The sequence below is a fragment of the Schistocerca cancellata genome, chromosome 8 (genome assembly GCF_023864275.1).
Source record: "Schistocerca cancellata isolate TAMUIC-IGC-003103 chromosome 8, iqSchCanc2.1, whole genome shotgun sequence".
Lineage (NCBI taxonomy): Eukaryota > Metazoa > Arthropoda > Insecta > Orthoptera > Acrididae > Schistocerca > Schistocerca cancellata.
This window is the reverse complement of record NC_064633.1, coordinates 260,050,921-260,078,666: the sequence shown is the minus strand read 5'-3', so window position 1 is coordinate 260,078,666 and position 27,746 is coordinate 260,050,921. Positions and strand designations below refer to the sequence as shown.

The following is a 27,746-nucleotide window of genomic DNA, read 5'->3' as shown; positions in this document are numbered from 1 at the left end:
TTCAAAGAAAGGATGCGTCAGTGAACCCATGACTGAAATTGCCCGATTTTTTCATTTTTGAGTGCAGACTGTCCAAAGTTTACGAGAAGTTTTGTATCATTTGCATGTAACGCTGCTGGTCTGCATCCCACAAAGATGGCTGGGATTATCTGGTAACTCTAAGGAATCTAATCATCAATGAGTAGCTTCAGCCGCATATGAAATACCTGAAAAATTGAGGCCATTACCAAGTCTAGAGACACTTGCGCACGGTGTAAGCGTGACGAACCACGGAGATGTCACTTTTTTAATTTCTTTTCATAAATCTGTCAGCTTTCCTGGGTGTTGTCATTGATAGTAAATTCTTTGGAAGGCCAGTGGAACCCTGAAGGTAATCCCAGTAGAGGGACTAAAATATCGAGAACTGAATAAGGTGGAATAGGAATACAATGTGCGAATGTGGCTGGAGGGGTACATAGCGCGAGACTCTTGCAACCTTTACTGACGAAAGCATCATTTTCGTAGTTTTTCATCGCTGTTCCTAATGTTTTCTGTCAGTAGTCTGTGATGTCACAGATGTTCGAAACGGATTTTTATGATTCAATAACAAGGTCTGCAACTTCTTTTCAGCGCTAAGATAACATTCGAAACCAAGGGGACAAGCTCCCCACCTTACCGCGAATAGTTGTTTTTCGTAAATTAAAAACATAAAATCAGGTTACAGGTCAGCCAACTCTAAGACTTTTGAAGCGAGAAGCTGTCATACACGAATTTCGTTTTTGTAGCTCTGTTATACATACATGTGCAAGTAAACTTTATCGAAATTCAAATCTTTTCAAACCATGAACTTCTTTACTTGGTGGCGGGTGTCAAATTTCACTGTTAGCTGGACAATCCGATAGATACTATCTCTAATGATCCTGCCGGGACAGGCTCAGCTTTCTGAAGAAAGATGTTCTCATTTTATTCTTCAGTTCAGTCTCACCACGTATTTTTTCCATTTATCTTATCATCAGACCTCGGACAGTTTCATCCTCTTCGAGATAACTGATATGAAGAATCCCTTCTGTATGGCAGAAATTCTGGTCGTATCTTCTAAAGCAGATGAAATCGACTTCCCATTTTTTGATGCAAGGCCATGGCTTCCAGCTACAGCTTCGAGATTTTGTTTCCTTTCTGATGTGAAGTGGTGGACTCACTGGTTGCATACTTCAACGAGTCGCCGCCCCGAATAAATGCACTCCGTCTTCAGGCCACAAGTGGCCTATCGGGACCATCCGATCGCCGTGTCAACCTCAGTTGAGTATGCGGATAGGAGGGGCGTGTGGTCAGCACACCGCTCTCCCAGTCGTTATGATGGTTTTCTTTGGTAGCTCCTCAATTGGCATCACGAGGCTGACTGCACCCCGCCCCGAATAAGCTACATTTTTAAAAAATGGTCTAAGCACTGCCGGATTTAAATAACCGCATTTTGGTCAAAATTCACAAATGCGGGTCCACTTTCCACAAATATTCTAATTTCTGTCAGAATAAATGTCAGCTCTTTTTTGAGACTCTAACTGCAGACTATCTTCTACTGCATTTCAACATGTGTTTTAGACATCTTGATATCCTTCAATGCAAGTGGTGTCCGCCCCGAGAGCTGAGTGGTCAGCGTGACGGACTGCCGTCCTAATTGGCCCCGGTTCGATTCCCGGCTGGGTTGGGGATTTTCTCCGCTCAGGGACTGGATTTTGTGTTGTCTTCGTCATAATTTCAACCCCATCCGGCGCACAGGTCGCCCAATGTGGCGTCGAATGTAATAAGACCTGCACCAAGGCGGCCGGACATGCACCGTAAGTGGCCTCCCGGCCAATGACGCCAAACGTACATTTCATTTCCAATGCAAGTGGTCCTGGCTGAATACAGACACTCGTATTCAACTGCTGAAAATGAAACGGCAGACTATTCACGCCCTTGTACCAAATTTGTAGCAGTACTATTAGCGATGAACTACCCTCAACAAAGAATCTCCACACGGAACTGATTTCCAGTTGCGACGCGATTGAAGTCTTCGACAAATGAAAAATCACATCGGAAAGAAGATAACCGAGCAGGAACTGGGAAAACAATCATCCATTACAAACATCTTTCTGTTGCGGCAGGCCGCCTCCAACGCTATAATGGCCATCGTCCATTCCTGGTGACCATTCAGGTGTTGTAGCTAAAATGTTACTTTTCGGCTTTATGCAGTGCACTAACCTGATTGCGCTGTTATGCTTAATCAGAACCGCGTACCGACCATCAGTTTCAGGAAGAAAGTCAAGGAACACTTAGTGACACGTCTGCACTGTCCAAGAGACGAAAGTAGCTCGCTAATATTTTATGGCACATCAGTAAAGGGTGAAACCAACCTGACCAAAACACAAATCTCGTATCTATTATACCTACAGTGTAGTAGCTCCTACTTGCACTGTTAGGACACTCGTTTACACTTATGTAATATTGTGTAAGATGATTTGAAAAACAGACGAGCTAGAAGCTGTAAAATGAAAACTACTGAATGGCTCATAATGCTATTATCTACGGGGGATTATGTGGTCCCTATAAGAGCGGTGAAGCTCCAAACTCGCCGCTAGACGGACATGGGCGCAGACCTACGCGACGACAGAGGGAGCTCGTGCACATGTCGACCGTCTGCTGGATCAGTAGTGCTAAAGACAGAAAAATTGAGGCTTCAAAAGAAGAGCAAAGGGGTTTCCTTACAGCGAGAGGATTGCGGGGAACGGAAATTCCAGGGTTACACAAGCGTAGGCAGAGAACTGTGTGTTACTTGCATTTCCGACACTCAATCCCATCTCTGGGGCCATGGCTCCCACGTTTAACTCACCGACAGTCGGGGCTTCCACGAGCTGGACAATGGTATCGGTAATGGGGCGTGGTCATCCAGATTGTGCTTCATTCGCCAACGACGTCCCTCCTTCCACGTATCACGTGTGCCACGCCTTCACCCGTGCAACGGATATGGAGTGCTCTTCGTACACTTCTGCCCTTGATTGTTGAATTTCCGTTCGCTGCGCTGCTTGCACTGTTAGGAAACGCACTACTCCCCTTTGCTTTCCTTCTCAGGCCTCCATTGTTTCCAGTACGACTGACCGCAGTGGAGGATGGTGCGCGCACGTGCTCGTTCTGTCGTCACGTGGGATTGTATCCATGTCTCTCTAGCCGCAAGTTTGGGGCCTAAATATTTTTATACGGACCACACCCTCTTTCGTAAGCAACAGTGTTGTTTCATTTTACAACCTCCTATTCGTTTAATTTTGAATGTACCTTATCAGTTCTCACAAATTGTGAAGAGGACGGTCAGTATCTCACGGAAATCATCTACGGAAAGAAAAAAAAGGTCTTTTTCATGATAAAATGAAAACCACTTCTCAACTGACGCCCTGTCTATGTTCTCCAAATGCTCATGAAGTGATTCTCTAACCTCGATCACCCTGGGTACAATTTTATCGACATCACTGTGTTCTGGAACACTGCAAATACGAACGATATGAATCATCATAATCATCATCATCATCGTCATCGTCATCGATATCATGGTTTGACATCATGGAATGACATTACCTATCGACCTGTTGTGCTTCAGAACTGTTAAACCAGCAACTCGTTTTACTCTGAGATAATACTGCAGCGCAACTCAGTGATTCTATTACCTTCCACAGTGTGGACGTAATCACTTCAGCTTATATATCTCCTGTAACTGACTCGACCTTTAATTGCTAATACCAAAGTTCATCTTTAATCCTTCTAAATGACGGAGAAACCTCATTTCAAACAATTTAGTTTCACAAATTAAAAATTTGTTCGCAGTAGAAAACTTTTAATGCTTTGACCGTAATTTTCATATTAAAACTGAAGTAAGATAATAAGTTTCGGTTCTCATGTAAAATCATCTTCGGAAAATGTAAAAAAAGCGATAAAACGCATTGGAAAACATTCATAAAAAGTGAAGACAATTACGGTACGTAGTGTAAAGATATCACAGGAAACAAGCCACTATCTAGACCATAATCTTGCAGGATTGCGATGATAAAGGAAAATGACTAGTTGCATGAGGAAAAGTCATTTCAAAAGCTTATTAATTACAAGAGTTTGGCCAATATTATTATGAGAACAATATATGCAATGGTTCCGATTTTGTAACCGTTGCGTGTCCTGTTTTCACTCATTATTTTCAGTAGTGCAGCAGGTATTAGAGTGAGAACAGTACATGAAAAGGTTCCTTTGCATATTGAGCTTTCGATACAATTTTTACTCACGCAACTGCCCGTTTTCTTTTACTGTCGTCATACTGCGCGATTACGGTCTACAATGTGGCTTGCTCACGGTGATGTTTTTTAATACGTTATGTCATTCCATTGGTATTTACGAATGCATGTCATTGCATGGTAACAGATAATGGTGTTCCCCAGTGTATTTCACTGATTTTTGCATTTTGAACGATCTGGAGATGGTTGTTCATTACAATCAAAACTAGTTATCATACTTTAATTATAATAGGAAATTTTGCGGTGTAGGCATTAAAAGTTTATTACTTTAAAATTCTTGTATTTAATAAACCACACTGAGATCGCCGTCTCCCCCTGTCAATTTCAGACTTCACGAATTCAGTTTGTCTTATTTGGTGAGAAGTGGCGGAAGAGTCATCAGTCTTAAGATCAGTTTTATGCAGGCCTCAATGACGTGTCTTCCTGTGGAAGCCTCCTCAGCACTACACAAAGCGATTTCAATTGTTTGTTGGATATATTACAATATAGTTCACCTTCTACAGTTTTATACTCTACAGTTTACTATTTAGAAACAATCGGAGGTTGCACAATGTTCCTTATTAACTCTTAAGCTAATAAAGATCACTGTGCAACCTGCGACTGCTTTTTTAAATTGGAGCAAGAGAAGATTGCTGTACCACAACACCAAGATGGAATGAAATAATTTTTACATGACAGCTCACTCTAGTCCCGTAGAAGTCATTTCGTTATGTCTCAACACATATAATGTCGTCCTGTTCCTTCTCCCTGTGAGAGTTTCCCACTGATTCTGTGGAGAACCTCCTCATTTCGTATCTCATCAGCAGATTCAATTTTCAACAGGCTTTAATAGCATCACATATCAAATCCTTCGATTCTCGCAGTCCATGATTCACATCCATAGATGTATACGCTCCAAACGTACATTCACACAATTTATTCCACATTAAGGCTAATACGAAGTGTCCACGAATTCCCGCTATTATTTGCCTGTGTTACTCTGCTCTTTATGTGCTCCTGTAACTGTACATAATGTCAGTGTTGCATACTTTACTCTTCACCTTTCGTTGCATTTGTCATTGTGTTGTAACACCTCCATCTTCTTGCACTGGTAGAGTTGTTTTGTTTGCCTTTATTCGGACGTTCCATGTGTTTGCTTACAGGCAAAGGTGAGAACATATGGGACCACATGTTGCACGAGCACCCAGACTATGCCGCAAATTGGGATAACGGAGACGTGGCGTGTGATTCGTACCACAAGTATGCAGAGGACGTTGAGGCCCTCAAGAACTTGAAAGTAAGTATCAATTGATAAACGGTCGCTGAGCAGTACTACAATTATCGATATCAACAAATACCTCGTATTGGACAGTGACTGTTACTCTGAAGAAGAAAATGGAATTTACTTCACTCATAAGAATTTTGTTTCAACCTCTAAGAGTCTCGATGGTTAAAACATTACCCTTACGTTGTAGGCATAACTCAGAAAAGTTTCGTAAGGTACGAGTACTGGCGATTTCTTGCAGCAGCACGAGAACTGGCCATGAGGTTATGTTGTGACAGGTGGGAGGCATATGCCATATTTCAGGCCAGCCGAACTAGACGCACATTTTTTTTTGTCATCCATTGTCACACTTTTCTTAGTACTTGTTTCATCGACTTCGATACTAATGTAGAAGATATCTGTCTAAAACCCCTGTTTTACCTCTCGATGGCGTATTACATGCCCTTCTGAAGAGTCACCACACACAGTTAACCATGTTGTACCTTTTTCCATGCGCGTATTGAATAAGATAAATATTATGAGGCACGGTATGTATCTTAAACTACATTAACTTACTCTTATCTACGTGATATATGCTATAGAGTCACAATAACTGTTGCAGTCGTCCTCTTATCCCTATTTTCTGAACTTACCCAGTAGACATTCGTGGTAACAAGGAAGCTTTTAGTCCAAAGATTATCAATGAAATTATCTGGGCAGCCCCCGTGCTGTCGTAAGGGGTACACCAATCTACTGAGATCCTGGCATGGAGACTCTGAAATACTTAAAAGAGAGAAAGTGGTTGTAGGGGAAGAAGTGGAAGAAATGGTTACAGAAGAGTATGGACATGCTACAAGCAATGGGAGCGGAGAGGGTCTAACTGAGTTCTGTAAAAATTTCAACTACTTCGAACGAATATTCGGTTCAAGAATCACAAGAGAATGTGATGTAGTTGAAAAGGCCGTGAGATACGGGAAGATCTCAGTCAAATCACATCTTCGTCAGGCAGAGATTCCGAAATCAGATACTGCATTGTAAGGCGTAGCCAGTATCGAGTACACATTGAGATCACAACCTACTTCTTATGACGAGAAGGTTGAAGTTTAAGAGAATAGTAAGGAAGAATAGATGGACAAAGACGTGGGGTACGGAAATACTTAGTAATAAACGCTGGAAGTTGTCTGAGGCTGTACGTACTATAATAAGGAATTGTTCAGTGGCCAGTTCAGTTGAAGAGGAATGGACATCTCTAAGTAGGGCAATCACAGAAGATAGAAAGAAAAACAGGGGTACAAAGAAGATAACTGCGAGGAAACCATGAGTAACAGAAGAAATTTTTCATTTAACCGATGAAAGAAGGAAGTACAATAATTTTCAGAGAGGTGCAGGCAACAGAAATATAAGTCACTTGAGAATTAAATAAATAGGAAGTGCTGGGAAGCTCAGGCTAAATGACTGCACGAAAAATGTGACGAAATCGAAAAAAAAAAAATTGTTGTCGGAAAGATTGAGCCAGCATATAGAAAAATCAAGACACACATCTGTGAAATTAAAAGCAAAATCGGTAACAATAAGAGTGCAACTGGAATTCTCACTGTGAAATGCAGAGGAGAGACCAGAAAATTACCGCATAATGAGCTTAACTGCCCATGCATCTAAGCTACTGACAACAAGCACATATACGAGAATGACAAGATGACAATCAGTCTGGCTTTAGGAGAGGTAATGATGCCAGACAGGCTATTCTGACGTTGTGGTTGATAGTGGAACAAAGACTAAGGAAAAATCAAGACACATTCATAAGATTTCTTGACCTGAAAAAAGTGTCCGATAATGTCAAATGGCGCAAGATATTCGAAATTATGAGAAAAACAGGGATATGGTATAGGGAAAGAAGGGTGATATCCAACATGTACAGGAACAATAAGAGTGGATGACCAAGAACAAAGTACTCATATTAAAAATGGTGTAAGACTGGGATGTAGTCTTTCATTTCTATTGTTCAAACTATACGTCGAAGAAGCGATGACGGAAATAAAAGACTATTTCAAGAGTGAAATTAAATTTCATGTGAAAGGATATCATCAATACGATTCGCAATAACGTTGCTAACCTCTGTGACAATGACAGGGTAGGCTGAATAGAACGAACAGTCTAATGAGAACAGAATATGAAAATAAATCGAAGAAAGACGAAAGTATTGAGAAGTAGCAGAAATGAGAATAGCCAGAAACTTAATATATGGATTGCTGATCAAGGTGTAGAAGAAGTTAAGGAATTCTGCTACCTAGGCAACACAATAAGTCATGACGGACGGAGCAAAAAAGACGTAAGAAGCAGACTAGCACTGACAAAAAGGGCATTCCTAGCCAAGTGAAGTCTCCTAGCATCATACAGAGGCCTTAATTTGAGGAAGAAATTTCAGTACGTTTGGAGAACAGTATTGAATGGTGGTGAAACATGGACTGTGGGAAAACTGGAAAACTGTGGCAAATTCGAAAACAAGAGAATCTACGACTGGTCTGGTGTAGGATCTTTTATCGTCTTTCGAACTGTGTTGCCTATATCGTGCATCGGATAAAGCTTTCACAAAACAACAGGACGAGCATTAATAACGTCAATTTGCCTACCTTCTTAAAAAAACTTGAACTGATTCGCACAAGTTTGAAACATAGAATCGGCGAGCATAAAAAACTTACACAAAAAGCGTTTTTTGCACGTAAAATCCTAATGAAGCTAGATTTTTGACAGTGAGTTTTCTATTTTATCGTAGAAAGCATTTGTATTAATTTTATTTACTTTAAACTGTTTCAGCACATTCAGTTCACTTAAGTATGAATTTAACGTGGTACATTTAGCTCAACTTTAAATCACCGTATTTCGACAATGAATTTGACGCTATATATTTATCTACTTTCGTGAAAAGCCTGAATCGATTCGTACGAGTTTAAAGTATAGAAGTGGCGCGCATCATAAATGTCCCAGAAGAACGTGTTTTTGGGCATATTTTTGACGCATATATCCAAACGGAGCATATAGACATGGTGCCATTAGATGAGCATTAATTTCAGCGCAAGTAAAACTTTTCGCAAAAGGAATTAATCGATTCGCACCATTTCCCTGGGCATCAGTTACTTTTTGTCATTCACATCTCGCTTAATATACTGCAACATAGCTACAGTAAGGCAGATGTTCGGGATAAGCCTCAAATAGGTAGGCAATGGAGTCGTCAGTGAGTACTTTGAAACTGTTGCTGACCCAAAATGATGCGTCGTTTACGCATGTTGACAACATTGCAGGTCACATTGCGCGTCATCTGGAATACTCCGAGCAAAACATAAATTAAAAGTCCCTTCTCGCGACTGCGAGGAAAATGTTCGGCTACCACCCACATGCTTGGATTTGACTACCTGGTGTTCAATGTTATTCATGTATTGGACAGTTCACTGTTCTACATAGACGTTCAGCACTTACAGGCAACTGATTTAGGCGCTGCACTACTGATTTTGTGCTTCGGCCGAACTAATATTTCGTCGAGTACGGTAATGGAGAGAAGTGTCGGGGTAAAATATGTAGGGTAAGACGGAGGTCTGACTACAGTAACAAGGTTCCAGAGGATCTACGTTGCCGTACTTATGAAGCGATGAAGAAGCTTAGACAGGATGAGTTTCAACAAACTATCCTTTGAACTGAAGGCCACAAAAAATTTATCTGTTCCTTTCCCGTAAAGAAATATAGTATAAAACAATATTATTTGAAACCATTAAAGCGAGATGGTTATATCACTTGACAATGTTGTTCACATAGGTTACAGCCATAACATTTGATTTATACGTGAAGTAATCGAAGCGATGTTCAAGTAGTTAAATGGATAGTGTTATCAAATTAAATGAAAATCATTCGCGATAGCGTTGAAAATAGAGTCATACTGTTAATTATTTATAAAGTGCTCTACTGGAGCAAGCTACGTCTGTGGCTCAGAATAGCCAGTGAGGATTTCTTCGCAAGTATCTGTGGGATGTTGCGTAATCTGCTTACTTCGGATTAGGGAAAAAAACAGGAAAGTAGCTATGCTAACGGATTGAGAAATCTTGTGGAAAACAAGGAAAAATTGTTTATCACTTGCCTCGTAATCAATAAAAGATGAAACACTATTCCAGATGGACACCTTATGTTCGAACTGATAAGAATTCTAAAAGCAGCAAATTATATTTCAGTTCAGTATTGTGAAAGTAACATCTGGTCATAGGGTGTTAGTACTGTTTCTATATTTTGAGATGGGGCTTCTCCACGTCCGCACCAACGTGGTGACCAAACCAAAAGTTCTACTGTCACCTCCGTCATCGTGTTAGTTATCTAGTAAGTGGATCACAGGATGCTGGGCGGTCATGTTACCCGTGCGTCTGGGTAAGACTACGCATTAACACGGTACATCACGTCACTGTTTCTATAGGCACCATGGGAAGTAAATCCCACTGCCGTGCTGCTATCTCTGCAACAAGAGACTTGGCCAGCTTCGTAGCTGTTATGCACCCCGGTATACTTGGTTTTTGTTACTAAAATACTGCGTGAAAGTGTTGCCTACACAGCGATCCAGTGATTCTACGAGGTAGGCAGTGGGTTGTCAAAAGCTTTGTGCCACTCGTTACTTCCGCTGTTCCATCAACTTAGAAGTCCCAGAATGGACTTCAAACGTAGTCTCATTATCGACAGGTATTCTCTCTCGGGATTTCGAGTAGGGGACCAAGCTGGTCACTTCATGGGATAAAAATGTTCGCCGTTGAAAGAAATCCATTCAGAAATAAATTATCACATACGAACCACACTATAGGATCGTGATAGTGTCAGTGCTAATATTACGAATTCCATCACGATGACCTACTGCGCTCAATAGCATACTGTGATCTTGTATAAAAGCGGATTGGATTTTTTAAAAGTAGAATGTGTATTCATCTACACTCGTTTTGCAAGTAATTTTCGTATTTAAATAACCAATTTAAATAACCAATTAAGTTATTGCAGAGAACGACTCCTGTACTGATACCTTATTGTTTCCGGAGGTTGAAAACAGTTCGCTGACTATGAAAATTGAGAAAATAGGTTTCACATAGTTACACTTCAGGGACATTATATGGGGTCACCCACTAATGTTACTACGCTTACTTTGCGACAAAATGGTTTTTAAATATCCAAACGTTTAATAGCATGTGACCTCACAAGGCTCCAAGTAAATATGGATAAGTGGCAGTCCTTAAATATATGCAGTAACATATGGTGTTCACAAGTTTTGAAATCAATGCAATGGAAGCAGCTCTTGGCCAGTAATAAATAAAGCAGAGCATACGCCGAATTATAATGGACTTCAGGTGCCATCAAATTTGGAGGTAATAAGTGTGCCCAAAATTATAGTAGAGATCATAGTAGGTTCACGCGTACGCCGAATTATAACGGACATCAGGTGCCACAAAATTTGGAAGTAATCAGTGTGCCCAAAATTATTGGTTGATAATTATTGAAATTGTTATAAATAATTTTGAATATTTGTGGAATTTGCTACACAGTTAACGTGAAGGATGAAATGACTAATAGACTTACTGTCGGGTTTTGACTTCGTGGCTGTAATCTGAGGTATTGCATCCACAATGGCTGATGGAGCTGGTATACGACGATTTTGAATTGAAGTTTGTAATTCCAGTTGAATTGTTCATCAATTTTAGGTGGTGTTGTCTTCTATAAGATACTGTGGAAATCTTGATGTAGCGTTCGAGCATATGGCTGTATGTGACTGCAACAGGTACCACATAATTCATAACTCAGGATAAATCGTGGTCCCTCTCCACACCTTGTGCCTATCACGGTAGGGTGTTGATACTGCTACTAGTTCACAAACTCCCCCCCCCCCCTTCCCCCCACACACACAATTTATTCGCAGCTCTTTTTTCATACTCTGAGAAATAGAGTGGACTATTTTAGAAACGACGTCTTCTAGACTCGCTACTCTTTTCAGCTATTTATCAGGAGAGGTGGAAGCGGGCAGAGGGTTACCGATTTCGGCATTCGCCTGACGGTAACGTCGTATGTAATTGTGTACGCGTACTTGAGTTCTGCGTTTGCTTGTGTGTGTGTGTGTGTGTGTGTGTGTGTGTGTGTGTGTTTGTGTGTGTGTGTGTGTGTGTGTGCAGTTCATATTCGTATCGCACACTCATTATTTTAGTTGCAAATTAGCGCTTTGTGTCTGTAACACTTACGAAAACATCATTGAGGATTGCCTTGACCGTCAAAGTTATTGAAGTGATGCTATTTTTGTCCATCGGCTGTACGTGTTGTTAAGGTTCATACTGAAGTGTTCACGAAATAAAGCCATCTCGACGTCACAACCCCTTCCCCTTGTTACAAAAAGGCTTATTTACACATTAAACTATTATTTAGATATACATCTGTAATGGCGAAACTAGAGTGATTCTAATGATTAGATACCTTAAAAATAAAATAAGGAAAAAAATTATAAATGCTCCTCATACGTGACTCATTACAATCTACGCAGGCAAACACGTACCGCTTTTCCATCTCGTGGTCGAGGATCTTACCGAGTGGAGACGTTGACAACATCAACCAAGCAGGTATCAACTACTACAACAACCTCATCAACTTGTTGCTGCAGAACGGGATCACACCTCTGGTAAGTGTTCGAAGAACTAACAATAAGGCATATTTCCTTATTTAATCCATGGGCAAAAATTGTATTATTTTCGATAAGGACAGAAGCTGAAGAATGAATTAAAGTTTTTGCGACGACCATGACATGAACTTGGATCTCCTGCTCACTAGGCAGATGTTCACTAAACTACTGTAGCACTGTGGCTGCCACAGATGTATGGGCTATCCTCCTCCAGTGCCCGCCCTGATAAATATTTCACTCCACACTTTCAGCCCATTTCACCTTCCTAAACAGTCAGTATTGCCGAGACTTTCAGACATTGGAATAGCATTCCGCCTTTGTACCTAATAGGGAATCTTACCTGTAACTCAGGCATAGGTGATCTGTTGATCTGATTGAATTACATTTTCCTGGATACAAGTTAGTCTCAACGTTATCTCCGATAAGGACAGAAGCTAAAGCAGTGAATTAAAATTTGTACCATAGGCGGGACGTGAACTCAGCTCTGCTGTTTACTACATACGAAAGCTGGGGTGCTATTCCAGGGTATGAGAGCCTCGACAATACTGACGATTAAGAACGGGGGAAGTGGGCTGAAGGTGTGAACTGAAGTTCGTATTATGGAGGGAAGTGGAGTAGGGGAGTCAGAGCAGCTGTGATAGCCACATTGCTATGGTGATGTAGTGGTTAGCACGTCTATCCAGTAAGCTGTGGAGCTGCGTTAAAGTTCTTGTAGTAGTAACAGTTATAAGTCATCGGTTCAGCTTCTATCTTTATTGAAGATAAAGTTGAAGGTCATATGTTTCCACAAAAATGTAATTCCATCAGATCAATAGAAATCATATTGAGTTCGCAGCTACATCATACTTGAAATAGGGCAATTTACAGAAATATAAGTGCATAGTGCTACAGGTTTACGCAGAATTCACTAGAGCTACTGGCAGATGGGAGCCTTGTCCCTCGCTGCTACCAGTAGTTCCATTCTTTGTTTCGAATTCTTTTAATGACGTTCTTAATTTTATGTGTTTCTTGAGAAGCATCTATGTAATATTCAGTCTTAAGCCACTTGAAACATACCAAATGGAATCCGTTAAACATTAAGTTCCCGTTGTGGTTTAATTAGAAATTATCCATCTCACCATCTCAGAATGATGGAATGAAACTGTGCAAACTCACTCTTATGTTTGCATACAGTATCTCTGGAATGTAAATAAATGTATTAGTCATGTAATTTATCTTACCTCTGCTAGAATGCATCTTGGGTGTTAATAAACAGCTTCCGCTGTATTTACTCGTTTCTTATTGGATCACTAACGGTTTCGTGACACTAAAAGCCACGCCTTCAGGTGAACATAAACTAAAATATTAGAGTGGAAAATCTCGAAACCTTTTTACCCAACATTCGTTGTCAATCAGAACAAAACACCGCTGAAAGGCGTTATGTCATTGAATAAAACAGTCGGATTCCTATATAGTGGATGGGTCCGCTTCCCGATGTCTACCGAATCACAAACAGGGGACGCGGCCGCGTGCTCTGTCATACTCATACCGACCGTTAGCGATGTTTTGTTCTGACTGACAACGAATGTTGTGTAAAAAGGTTCCGAGCTTTTCCGCTCTAATGTTTTAGTCGTATGTTCACCTGAACATGGGGCTTTTAGTGCCACGAAACAGGTAGTGATTCAATTATAAAGAACTACATACAGCTGAAGCGGTTTATTAATCCCCAAGAAGACTACCCGTATCTGTGGTTTCCCTACCTACAAGGTTGTCTACAAGAAGGTTCTGAATCGAAGTCCAGTTCAGGAGATACATTAACTTTCGATGTTTTCTGTAAAAAGTAGCAGGAACCGGAATAGATTCTCACTCGTAGTAGAGAATGATATCTCTATCTCCAAAGACAACTTATGCCCCATTAAATCACCAGTGAGATCTGAATGCACACCTTACTGCGCAGTACTCTTTTTCCACCTGATCTTTCACATTTCAGAGAATCACTATCTGCTGCTGTCTGGGTGAAGTCTTCTGTTTTAGCACTTACGGTACCATGTTGTCATTATTGTTTCAATTATTATTATTATCAGCTGTACATGTTGTTATTGTTATTATTTCTTAACAATGTTATTCTACAAAGGACTTCGATCTACCCGAAATACAAATGTCTTAGATACATGGGAAATTGTTATATTACTGAGTATATTACTGACATAGCTGTTACTATTTATAATTATTTGAGTAACTGTGACGTAAAAAGTATTATATGAATAGAAATCTGGTCAGATCGATTAGTGAGCCTGAATATCATCATCTCATCTCTTTAAACAGATAAACCAATAAAATAAAATGATATGAGAAATAGTGAAGGTATGAGATATCGCACGCATGTTAATTATGGCATTGGAAAGAACATATATTGTCAGATACATGAATAAAATCCGTAGGTAGAGCAGTAACAACGAGGAAAGCTAACACCTTAGCTCATCATACAGTTTTTCATTTGTGACGCTGGCATTACTCTTACAGAGTGGATGATGAAACTCAAAGCCCGAATTTTTAACAGAGAAATTTGTACAAATATTTTTATTTGTGACATCGTGTTTACAGATCTTCTTGTTATATTACTCAGTGAAACGAAATTATAATTACGCCTCTTCGAGCAGCTCAAACGTATGATATCCAAAAGTGTATACTCAAAATCAATGCAATGTCCTTCACATGATCTCCACCACCAACCTCAGTGAAAATGTGTCGATCCCTTCTAGTACTAGTTACGGTCTAAACACTTCTTAAGAAAATATTGATCCGGTCGTCCGTATCTGACAAGGACAGGAATGACTCAACCAGTCTGCTGCTCACTGGGCATTAGGGGAAGACAAATTGATCTGGGAGTCCTCACAACACATAATTTTTCAGTAACACATAACTGTCAAGAAACGATCACCCTCTTACTTTGTACTAAAATGCTGAAATATGTTACAGAACTGAAAAGAAAGCCTCTTACTTTGTACTAAAATGCTGAAATATGTTACAGAATTGAAAAGAAAGCCATTGTGTATGTTGCTAGAATACGCTTGCTCGTCAGGGATGTCTTTCATTAGTGCTAAATAGAGTCAACTGCACGAAAAGGCCGCATTACACTCGGTAATTCTATAGTCAGCTTCCTGTCCCTTTGGACATTAATGCATATCCAAAGGAACTTTGCATCGGAGTCAGAATAACACAGGCACTGCTATATAGTATTTCTCTGCCTATTCCGGCCAAGCGACTTTCAAGTACAATGTCTGACCTGTACGGGAATACACATAATTGATGTTCGAGTATAGGTCGTACACGCATGGTTGACGACATATGGAAGTTTTGGTCTGGCTGTGAGTCATGGATGGATACTCAAATACTAAGGCGACCGTTCGCTATAAGCGGGAAATCCATATTCGAGTCCCAGCCCGGCACAGATTTTCATTGTCGCCATTCCATTCTATAGCTGATGGATGTCCTTATTCGCAGTTGCGAATGCATTTGATGATTATCGTACAACACGTATGTTATTGTTCCTTACACCTGCAGCGTTTTTCAACAACACCAAACGTTTTCTGATATACACCGTGCACTAATATTCTATGCGAATCTCGTAGAATACGGGCGTTCTTACCCCAACTGCTGTTTCCCTACAGAGGAGCGAAATATCCAGCAGTAGAAGAGCGTAAATATGGGCGTACGCACCCCAACTGCTTCCGGCAATCTCGTGAAGTAGATTCACTATTGAGCCAAGTTTCTTACTTATGCTGCTTCAATGTCACGAACCGACCTAGAGTGACTCCTAGGTACAAAGGGTTGTGCAGTTTGCAGTACTTCGATTACGTCGAAGTCATTTGTTGCTTCCTTTAAGCTTCCATGTTACTTAGGTGAAACGCAGTAACAGTTATATTTCGGTTTCAAATATGTCATCATTTATTGAAGTAATAACTCAGTTTCGTCAGATTACTTATCAGCACATTCTCACAGTGCATAAGGTCTTTACTCTGGGAGTAAGTCTTCTGCATGCGAGATTTTCATGAAGTCCTTGTCTGGCATTTCATGGATATACAAGGTACACAGAATGAAGGCCAGAAGAAGTCGGGTTTCCGTTGATCTGTTGACTGCGACGGCGGCTTGGAGTAGCAAACAATAGAACATATTGAAGTTAAAATCTTCTGCGTTATTAGACCGCATCGTATTTCTACTAAAATGCTCGACGTTTCGACCCCTCTGCTGGGATCTTCCTCAGGATTCTATGGTGTCCACTACTGCTAGAACGTCGATCACAACAGTGTTCTAGCAGAAGTGGACACCACTGGATCCTGAGGAAGATCGCATCAGAGGGATCGAAACGTCGATCATTTTAGTAGAAATATGACGCGGCCTAATAACCCAGAAGATTTTAACTTCAGTGACAGCGGTCACGAAAGCCTGTAGAATTACATAATAGAACATATTCTTAAGGAATGCCCACTGTGAGCACTGACACTGATATGAGGACTCCACACTGAGTGACTCGGAGTGCTCTGGACGGGTTGTCACATTTGGACATTTCCATTTGATTGTAGATACTTTTGAGTACTTGTAAAATCGTACGATAAATAATAAAATACAGAATCGTTTCAGTAACACAGGTATACAGCTAAGTTCAGACTGTTCTTAAAATTTTAAACACAGTTCCAGTACATACCTGTTATATTACATTCGTAAGCTATGGAACTTAGAGAAAGAAAACATATTTCCATGTTGCACGTTTTTTCAGGTGACGATGTACCATTGGGACCTCCCCCAGATGTTGCAGTACATCGGAGGATGGCCAAACCCCGTTGTGGCTGACTACTTCGTCGAGTACGCAAGAGTGCTGTTCGATAACTTTGGAGACAGGGTAACATTTTATACAATACAGGACGTAAAGTCCATATAGAGGTGAACGACCAGTTTTAGCATTTACACACAGAATTTTTGTCTAGATAACAGTTACATCATTTTACAGTTTTCCCTGATGACTCGCTATCATGACGTCATGTCAAAAACGTAAAACATGAGAGAAGGAAGTATAATACCGGAAAAAAGTCGCAACACCAAGGAGGAGTTGAGCGACCTAAACGAAATTTGGTAGGCGAGTTTTTACATCTTAAAAATGATATCTGTTCAAATTTGGCGTCAGTTGCATAAGAATGGCGCTCGCAGCGTCGCTGTGAGAATGCAAATCAGGTTTGCTTTAAAGAAACAATGTAACGGTCGTGAGCGTTAGTTGCTTTTCATACTGGACAAAGTGAATTGATGTTACCGAAGAATGCCTTCAAGGCGACAGAAACGCCAATATCGTTATCTCACTGAGTTTGAACGAGGTCATGTAACATGGTTACTAGAACGGAGTTTTCTTTCTGCGATATTCCAGAACGACTTGGCAGGATAGTAGCCACTGTACATGATAGCTGGCAGCGGTGGTCACGAGAATGTACGGTCGCAAGATCACCGGGTTCCGGACGGCCACCTGGAACTACCGAGAGGGAAGGCAATAGTCTTAAAAAAAAATAAAGGGCTCTGAGCACTATGGGACTTAACTTCTGAGGTCATCAGTCCCCTGGAACTTAGAACTACTTAAACCTAACTAACCTAAGGACATCACACACAACCATGCCCGAGGCAGGATTCGAACCTGCGACCGTAGCGGTCCAGCGGTTCGAGACTCCAGCGCCTAGAACCGCTCGGCCACTCCGGCCGGCCAATCGTCTTCGGCGTAGGGCTCTGGCGCATCGTAATGCATCTGCAGCACAAATTGTAGCTGTAATTTTAGCAGTAATTGCCACAGCAGTGACACAACGAACTGTTAAAAATACGTTACTTCAAGGGCAGCTGCGAGCTAGACAGCCTGAAGCGTGCATTGCGATGTCCCCAAACCACCGCAATGTGGATTTCATTGGGGTCAAGTGAGTGCTCATTGCACTAGAGGATGGAGGTCTTCTGCGTTTTTTGATGATTTCTGTACCAGTTATGGCCGAGTGTTTGTTAGAAGGACGCCACTTGAAGGCCCGCAAGCAAACTGTTCGTGTGCTAGACAGACTGGACCTACAACAGGAGTTACAGTCAGGGGTGCCATTTCGTATGATAGTAGGAGCACTTACGTGCTTCTGTCTGCCAGTGTCAATTCGCGAGGACAATTTGGGATGCTTGGGTTAGGTTGGGTTGTTTGGAGGAAGAGACCAAACAGCGAGGTCATCGGTCTCGTCGGATTATGGAAGGACGGGTAAGGAAGTCGGCCGTGCCCTTTCAAAGGAACCATCCCAGCATTTGCCTGGAGCGATTTAGGGAAATCTCGCGAAACCTAAATCAGGATGACCGGACGCGGGATTGAACCGTCGTCCTCCCGAATGCGAGTCCAGCGTGCCAACCACTGCGCCACCTCGCTCTTACGTGCTTCTCCCGAGCGCCCTGACTGCACATTTGTACGTCAATATGGCGATTGTACCGGTTGTGCCAGCATTCCAGCAAGGATTCCCAACGGGAATTTACGTCCAAATATCGCTGTTGTAATCCAAAAAGCTGTAAGGAGCGTCTACGTATTGAACTGGTCAGCACGATCACTAGTTCTGCCTTCAATCGAGCACATACGGGACATCATCGAACGACATTCCAGCGTCATTTAAAAACAGCATTAAATGTCCCTGTATTGACAGACCAACTCCAACAGACATGGAACTCCATCCCGCAAATTTACATTCAGCACCTGTAGAACACAATGCATGCACGCTTGCATGGTTGCATTCAGCGTTCTGGCGACTACAACGGTTATTAATGTACCAGCTTTACACATTTGCAATGGGTTAGCTCGCGCTTACGTTAACCTGTGATTTTGTAATGTTAATCCCTGAAATATGTGACCTAGACAGATTAATTATCGAAATATAATTGATCTACATTAATCACTTTTTGGGGTTGCGATTTGTTCCGTCAGTTTAATACGATATTAACAACTGGATAGGAAACAGCATCATGTATCGTTAATATCAGCGAAGAAATATGAAAAATATTAATTCATTTTTCGGCCACTTCTTGGTGAAGCAATTTCATATTTAAAACAAACAAACTGTGACTTTCTACTACTACTTTGTTCATTTTGAAACGGTTTCCGTCTTATCGGTTCATCATAAGGAAACAATTGAATAGCATCCACAAGAGACTATACTGTATGGAAATCCAAACGTTAAAAACAATGATTCTGTCAACACAAACAGAATCTATTGGCCATGATATCACGTGAAGAAGTCAGTTTCAGTGATCATATTCTTTTCCATAACCTGGTACCACAGTTAAACTGCCATTATACATTGCAGTGGTTGTTCCTTACAATTTTCAGTGCAACGTTCATACGTCTTGTATATTCTAGTATTGTGTGTTTTCGTTATTTAATGAAATTGTTGTTTAGTTAAAAGGGGTTGATTTGATGGTCGCTGTTTTATTTTCTGCAAGAATCGGTCTGTATTTCGTAAGCAGCCACGGCCCCAAAATGTCAGTTTTCGACCAAATAGCGCTAACTGAACGCGTTTGACTCATAGCAAGAGTGATGAGAGGTCGATTCGATATTTCGTACTTAATATTATGGCCAAAGATTTATATCTGTTCAAATTTTTCTATTTAATCGTATGGCTAGGGCCTACCGTCGGCCAGATCGTTCTTTCAATGTGACGCCACTTCGGCGACCTGCAGTCGATGAGGATGATAGGATAATGATGAGGACAGCACAACACCCAGTCCCTGGGCGGAGAAAATTCCCCGACCCATCCGGGAATCGAACCCGGGCCCAGAGGATTGACAATCTGTCACTCTGACCATTCAGCTAGCGGGGGCAGACCTCTGTTCAAAGTCTTTCTGTAACTAATGTTTGGTTTACTGAGCACAAGTCTCTCTTGTGGACGCTATTCAGTTATTCCCAGTAAGCCGAAACACGGTTCCAAATAAACACATTAGTACAGCAAAAAAAGCAGTTGGCTTGCTTATCAACATGGTATATGAAAGACGTAGACGCAACGTATCTTGTCAAAACATACAAATCAGACAAATGCACAAATTGAATATAGTGGCAAGTAACTGAGGCAAAATCAGACAGCACCCTGGCGAGAGTCACGTTACAGACAGCCATCCTCCAGAGTACTAAACCGATGGTGCACTTGTCCACTGCAGTAGACGTTAATGTCGCTTCCTTGGCGTTATTAATCAGTCCTGACGCTGAAAATGCACGCAGTTCACTCCAGTGAGTATTCTCTACTGGTGCTGTGCTCTGCCAATATTTGCAGCCCTCAGGACGATTAAAAATTTAAATTGAAACAAATGGGCCCTCGGTCACAATTTTTTGTCTTATTTACCAGGTTTCAACACTTCCAAGAGTGCCTTCATCAGAATTTAGATATTCCTTTTCAATATTTTGTGACTAAAGCCCTTCTGCTATGTTATTTATTTTATACGTGACATGTAAGTGCCGTCTCTGTCTTGTATTGTTAGTCAGTACTTAAATTTTTTTATATAAAATTTTTTTTTCTTCCCATAAATTTGTAATTATGTTATAGACCCCTTTAAATGTCTAAATTCTGATGAAGGCCCTCTTAGAAGTGGTTAAACCTGGTAAATAAGACTAAAACATTGCGGCCGAAGGCTCATTTGTTTGAATTTTAATTTATAAACGGTCACTAAACCAAGCAGCCATGTTCAAAACTGATTAAAAACACCAAAGAAGCGACATTAACAGCTTTCCAGTGCTGTGGACAACGGCACAACAGGGTTAAACAAATAAGCTTAGGGACAAGATAACATGACACGGATACTTCATAAATTAAAAAAATACGTCAACAATATTAAGTCTTCATTATATAGAGTGCAGATAGTCTAATGTAATTTATTGTTAATTATCTAATGAAATGAATTTTTTCAATGAAGCTACCTCACCGATTCCACGGGGAACTTCCTCATTTCGTATCAGTCCTCTTAAGTTTCAACATCTTTCTATAGCATCAAATCTACAAACGGTTCCATTCTCCTCATTTGCGTTATTCTCAGGCTGAATTTAATTTCCATGGGATGCTGTGTAGCAAACACACATATTCAGAATTCTCTTTTTTAGAATAATGCCTGTGTTTCATAAACTAGTAGACATCTTTTATCCAAGAAATGCCTTCTTTGCCTGTGCTGTTTTTCTTTTAATCTCCTCCTTGCCCTGTCCAACAAGAATTATTTTGCCTCTAAAGTAGCAGAATTCCTTCACTACGTGTACTTCAAGGCCCCCAATACTAATACTACGTTCAGCGCAACTGTCATCTCCGTTACTCCTCATTACTTTCGTCTTTCTTCGGTTTACCCTTAATTCATATTTTGTGCTCAGATGTCTGTTCATTCCAGGCTTCCTATAGTTCTTCCTCACTTTCATTTAAGTTAGAAATGACATCAACAAATGTTGGATTGAGTTCATTTCACTCTGAATTTTAATCCCACTCGAAAAACTTTCTTTTATTTCCTTACTTTCTTGTTTGTTGTACAGACTGAACATTGCTTCTCTGCCTTGCACCTCTTTTAATGGAGGCCCTTTGTTGTTGGTCTTATAGTCCTTCTTACACATATTTCACATAACGTGCATTTGGTGGCTATTCTCCAATATTTCCAATAAATGCAAGGATACTTTCATTAGTCTTTGTATTTGGGCCTCTCTGTTCGTGCGGTACTAGGGAAGGTGATTGATTAGCATTATGGATCTTATGTTTGTAAAGGTCATACCACTTCTTCTACTTCGTTGTTCCAAATCATTAATTCTGTTGCTTTCGGTGCTGCATTTTTAGCATTCAGGTAATTCACTAAACATCTGCTTGTGTAGTTCAGTCGCTTCCTGTTACGAAACTCGTAACGCTCAGTGGGGTTGCTCTTTTGTGCACAGGTAAAGTGGTGGATCACGTTCAATGAGCCGGCTGCGTTTTGCTACGGCTACGCCAACATGTATTCGCACGCTCCCAGTATGCCGAACCCAGGAATCGGTGACTACCTCACGGCACACACCGTCCTCAAGTCGCACGCACGGGTCTACCATCTGTACCAGGACCAGTATAAGGCGACGCAGCAAGGTGAGTATAAGTCTCGCACACGTATAAATTAAGCACAGCCTTCACTATCCGTTTTCACATGTAGACTAAATTTCTTTCTTGGGAGGTCAGTTTCTACCTGACACGGGTCAGGATAAAGGAAGGGTCCCACTGGCTCTTCTGCACGGGATTTTGGCCAGAGTTAGAGCTGAGAATGCAACGATCTCTAACATGGCAGAACACTTGCCCGCGAAAGGCAAAGGTCCCGAGTTCCATTCTCGGTCCGGCACACAGTTTTAATCTGCCAGGCAGTTTCACACCAGCGCACATTCCATTGCATAGTGAAAATTCCATTCTGGAAAAATCCCCCAGGCTGTGGCTAAGCCATGTCTCCGCAACATCCTTTCTTCCAGGAGTGCTAGTTCTGCAAGGTCTGCAGGAGAGCTTCTGTGAAGTTTGGAAGGTAGGAGACGAGGTACTGGCGGAATTAAAGCTGCGAAGACAGGTCGTGAGTCGCGCTTGGGTAGCTCAGATAGTAGACCACTTTCCGTGAAAGACAATGGTCCCGAGTTCGAGTCTCAGTCCAGCACGTAAATTTAGTCTGCCAGGAAGTTTCATAGCAGCGCAATCTTCGCTGCAGACTGAAAATTTCATTCTGGAAACCTTTGTATCAGTCGATATGGTTGCCTTAAGATTGACGTGATGATTCGTAAGCGCTATAAAGCATTGAATCTGAAGTTGTTTCCATACTTATTGCAGCACACTGATGTAAGTGATAGTGACTTGTAAATATAATCGTTTACCATTCTTGGAATGGTGCGCCTCCATCGCTTTGTACCCTTCGTTACCCCAGTGGTGAACAATAAATTGCTACTTTCGTTCAGTAGAGATGTACAACAAAGTGCTGTTTTCGGTTCAGCAGAGATTCAATAACTCGTCTGCAACGCGACTACAGGACCGGTGACATCAACAACCGGAACTTGCGAACCGCGCCCGCATTGAAACCCCACGTGTCGTCACGCCTCCGCGGCGCACAGCGCGACGGAGAAGACTAATGTCAGTCCGTGACGTGTGCTACGGACCACCATCCAAACAGCGACTTCCCTGAAGATGACGAGGACAATATATTGGTTTATCTAACATATCCCAGCACCCACTGCATGAGAACCAGTCGTATTTCAGTAGTTCTAAAACTTCAATCCTTAACCCTTGATACCTCGTGTGAAGTGTGACTAAATATTTATGTCTCCTTTGCGATCTTTGCACACAGGTACACTTCGTTTTTGTTTGTGCGGTTGACTATATATTGCTGTGTTTCGTCAAGCACTGTAGTGATGGGAACAGTGATTTGTACACAGAGTATAGAACCGATTTCTCAGGTCGTTTCGTTCGTCATCAAACCTGATTAATCCATTCTCTCTCTGCCAAACAGTCTACAAACGAGTCAAATGTTACAGGTTATGTTGGCATCACACTGGACAGCAACTGGTTTGAGCCGTCAACCGACTCCGCAGAAGACCAAGAGGCCTCCGAACGCTCTCTGCAGTTCCAGGTATAGTTACAATTTCCTCGTTTTAGCTACAGGATGCAAGGATATTGTCATTTATATTTGTCGACTGACGCACGCAGAGAGCTGCCATGTGAGATGTGAAACTACACGCAGCACCGTTCAGACACCAATTCTCAAGTCCCGCGCTATTACAGTCCCACACATTCATATGATGGATTCTGAAGCCGCACTGTGGCGTACCATTTAAGGAAACACGCAGTTCAGTACTTTAATAAAAATCCCCTTTTGCTACTAATTAGTGATGGGATGTATCGATAATGACATGTGATCGAGAAATTTCTTGAGAACCAAAAAAGAATCGGACACACTCCCTAGGAACGCGAATTTTCATCGGTACATACCGATGCTTAGCAGAAGCCTAGGATGTTCGTGGCGTACAATTATCTGCTTTACTTTATCCGTGCAGCGAGGGATTTTCGTAGCAAACTGACAGGTGGTTTAGAAGACAGTGGATCTGAAGGGATGTGATTCACCATACTTGTAAATAGGTAGGATACCATGCCGATTTACTCCCCTATCCTTCGCCTGTTTGGGCTTCTGCAATTAGCTAGTCACTGACGGAATTTTCTTGCGCGTTCTCTCAGCATTTATGACTGTCATTGGTCTACCTATCTACAGTTAAATTCCAATACCAAACACTAAACCCCATGTGGTATGTTCTTAGTATTAACATCAGTGTGTACCTGATATGCCGCAAAGTCTGTCTTGCAATAGTATTGTAATATTATGGTATTTAAGTGGTTCCTGTGAGCGGTCTGGTGTTCGGCAGTTGTGAGCGCAAGCTGCTTGTCAGAGATGCGGCATCTGCACAAGATTAATTCTACGAGCTGTTCGACACCTTGTAGATGTACAACACCACAGAACGAGACTATCAATGATAACCACTCACGATGCTTATTGCAGATGCAGGTGATGTTTAATTACCAACAAATAACCCCCCAAAATTCACAAACGAAAGGAATGAAATACTTATCTTTCCTGGTTAATCAAAAAATGTTACGGATAATGGTACTTGTTTTACACTGCAACGCCGACGCAGCAACTGCACAGTTCAAGCGCATAGAGCCGTATGATGATATCTATTTAGCGCCTCATCAAATTGTTGTAGAACAGAAAAACGCTTATATTCGTTAAAGTTAGTCCTTCACTTATTGATTAAAAAATAATGCGATTCACAGATCAAGGGAAATTATACTAAGAATTCACCTTCTCATCGATAATGAAATCACTGTGCATGGATTTACAAATAGAAAGAAATATCCAGTCATGAGACTAAATTCCTGCCTATACTGAATGAACAAATTCTGAAGACATCTGAATGCTATATGGAAGACTGATACTCAACAAGCCAATAATCTTTCAAAGTCTGAGCAGTACACAAATGCAATAACACTGGAGAAGATACACTGGCAACCCCAATACAAGAAAACCACTACAAAAAGGAGATACGCGTCGTAAAATAAATACGAAAATTGTGAGTTACCCAGAGCAAACGCAGTGCAAATGCTGACCCCCCATAGTCACTAAAAAATAATAGCGAAAGAAGTGCCTTGTTAGGAGGGACATCTCGTGGTATCTCCGCGACGAGACGTCACCAGAACGGCGAACACTACGTCGCTGAACGCGACTCTGATTGACCTCTCCTATGTTCTTCTCTACTCCTACCCACTGCAGGTGGAGGGGAGGAATCCCGAGTATTGACACCGTGAGAGAATTTCTCTTCACGTTGAAAATCACAAGGGAAGGCCACAGAATTTCCTCCAAAAGCCCTGTAGGTTTTGGTACTGGACGGGCTTTCACACCAATTCACTGTAAATTCGTCTGGGAGTAAAATGCAGCTTGTTCTTACACTGCATACAATAGTATGGCGGTGGCTGTTTCTCTGCGTGTATTTCTAGGAAACGCCAACGGCGTTTGTGACTACCACCACCGACCACTTCTATTTCACACCGCTATGGAAAAGCGACTTACGTTACCCCGCCCTCTAAAACCCACTCCTCGGCCACCCAACGTCCTAAGCTTGCAATAGGCGTTTCTCACCATGTTCTAGGAACGGGAAATTTAACGAGCTCAGTACTCCAAACTTCAATCATCCAGTTCCTCCGTTCAGAAAATTTCAGAAGTAAAACAGCAATACCTATATTTACCGTCGCTTAGCGACATGTGACTAACGAGTTACGTCACAGTATGACTTGCTTAACAATCTGTCCAGTGAAACAATCCCAATATGTACAGAAAAGCGCGAAATTAAATCTATGTTGCCGCAGCGCTGTAAAAATGCAAATTTCTCAGCCGTGATAGCCTGTCACGCCCACCAAAAGATAGTGTGTCGTCTAGAAACTTCTTAACTCTGCTGCCCAGGTCTTGTCACTAGTTTTAATTCCTGAAGATGATTTCAGTGAAAATCATGAATATTTACAATCACTCGACACTGCCTCAAAACAGGATGGAAGCCAAACACGAAAGTATCCGTGTTAGAGTTTAATTCCTTATTACTGTCCCAAAGTGAAATATGACGACTGTGCGTATCCTTTCAGAGAGGGGTGGACACTGGAAGATCGAGAGGAGTACTCCCATGAGCAGCTACATACTGAGACTAATGTCAACCCAGCCTTGTAGTAGTCTCATTCGTGAGCCTCATCTCTATAAACGTAGGTCCATGAAGTATCTCTCCAAGCTGTGAAGACATTTTAAGAACATCTTTGAGAGGAGCATACCAGTAAAATGGAAGCACCGTGGCCACTAGAAAGAATCAAAGAGAAAAACTGGAAATATCTAAAGGGGAGCAGGTGGTCGAGTCACGAATTTCCATAACAAGCCTGAGTGCGTCATGGTAAATCAGATCAAACTCCAGCAACAAAGCTACAAGAGAGGCGCTGTGCGATACCGAGAGGCTTACGATTAAAATCTGAAAGAGTACACGCCAAGAATAATTGCGGTACATGTTAATTTTTTGCGTATAAAGACTATGAAATGACCATGAGAGCAAAAGGAGACATTCATTCTGTCCATTGTGAATGGTGAACTGTAACTGTGATTTAAATTGACAATTTATGTGGGTGTAATATGATACCACTAGCTTGTTGAATTTAATGAAATTTATTGCAACAGTAACTAGTTTTAGAGCCTCTGCAGACTCACCTTCAGATGGAGATTTTGCAGGAACATTATTTTCTGGACGATTTGGAGCAAGACCCTTTCATCGCGGTGATTGCGCTGCCTCGCGGTATCCATGATAAATACGTTCCGATAATGTACGTTTTAGCCATGTTACACACACACACACACACACAAACACACACACACACTCGCGCGAGTGCGCGCACACACACACACACACACACACACACACACACACACATATACACAGACACACACAATGTATTTAGTTGCACTGTTATGTCGAACCAGACCGGAACTTCACTGCAGTAATGCGGTCACTATAAACGTTGTTCAATTAATGATACCCTATGAATAGTTACATGCACCTCACTTATTTTATATATATATATATATATATATATATATATATATATATATATATATATATATTTGTAAAATACATTATGAGTTTCGAGTTTCATGACATACTCTTCACCTTTGAGCGTCCCTTCACTGTAGATCTGTGGAGCCAAAGTACATCTAATCCCAGTATCTATGGATTATACATTTTTCATCATTTCACAATGTGTAGCCCATTGTAAAACCGTTTGATTCATTCTGTTAAACAACTGGAACTGCGTATATGCTGGGGAAAACCTAAGGTTTACACAACTCACCTTGATGTTTATAGTCTCTTCATATAGCCAGACGAGGAGATGCCAGTTACAGTGCAAAGACTGACGGAACAACGAATTTAATTGGATTCGCGGTGTTACATCACGGATATATACCAGTAAGAGTGCTT

At 41.3% G+C, this 27,746-nt stretch overlaps 1 protein-coding gene across 1 annotated transcript in view; it reads left to right on the top strand.

The window, feature by feature from the left end:
* Positions 1 to 27,746, top strand: part of LOC126094870 (myrosinase 1-like) — a 55,614-nt gene that overhangs the window by 5,362 nt on the left and 22,506 nt on the right. The window contains exons 2-6 of the mRNA XM_049909501.1: positions 5,432 to 5,565; positions 12,077 to 12,211; positions 16,968 to 17,090; positions 22,128 to 22,311; positions 23,727 to 23,821. Coding sequence (XP_049765458.1) covers positions 5,432 to 5,565; positions 12,077 to 12,211; positions 16,968 to 17,090; positions 22,128 to 22,311; positions 23,727 to 23,821 — 671 coding nt within the window. The remainder of the gene's footprint in view (positions 1 to 5,431; positions 5,566 to 12,076; positions 12,212 to 16,967; positions 17,091 to 22,127; positions 22,312 to 23,726; positions 23,822 to 27,746) is intronic.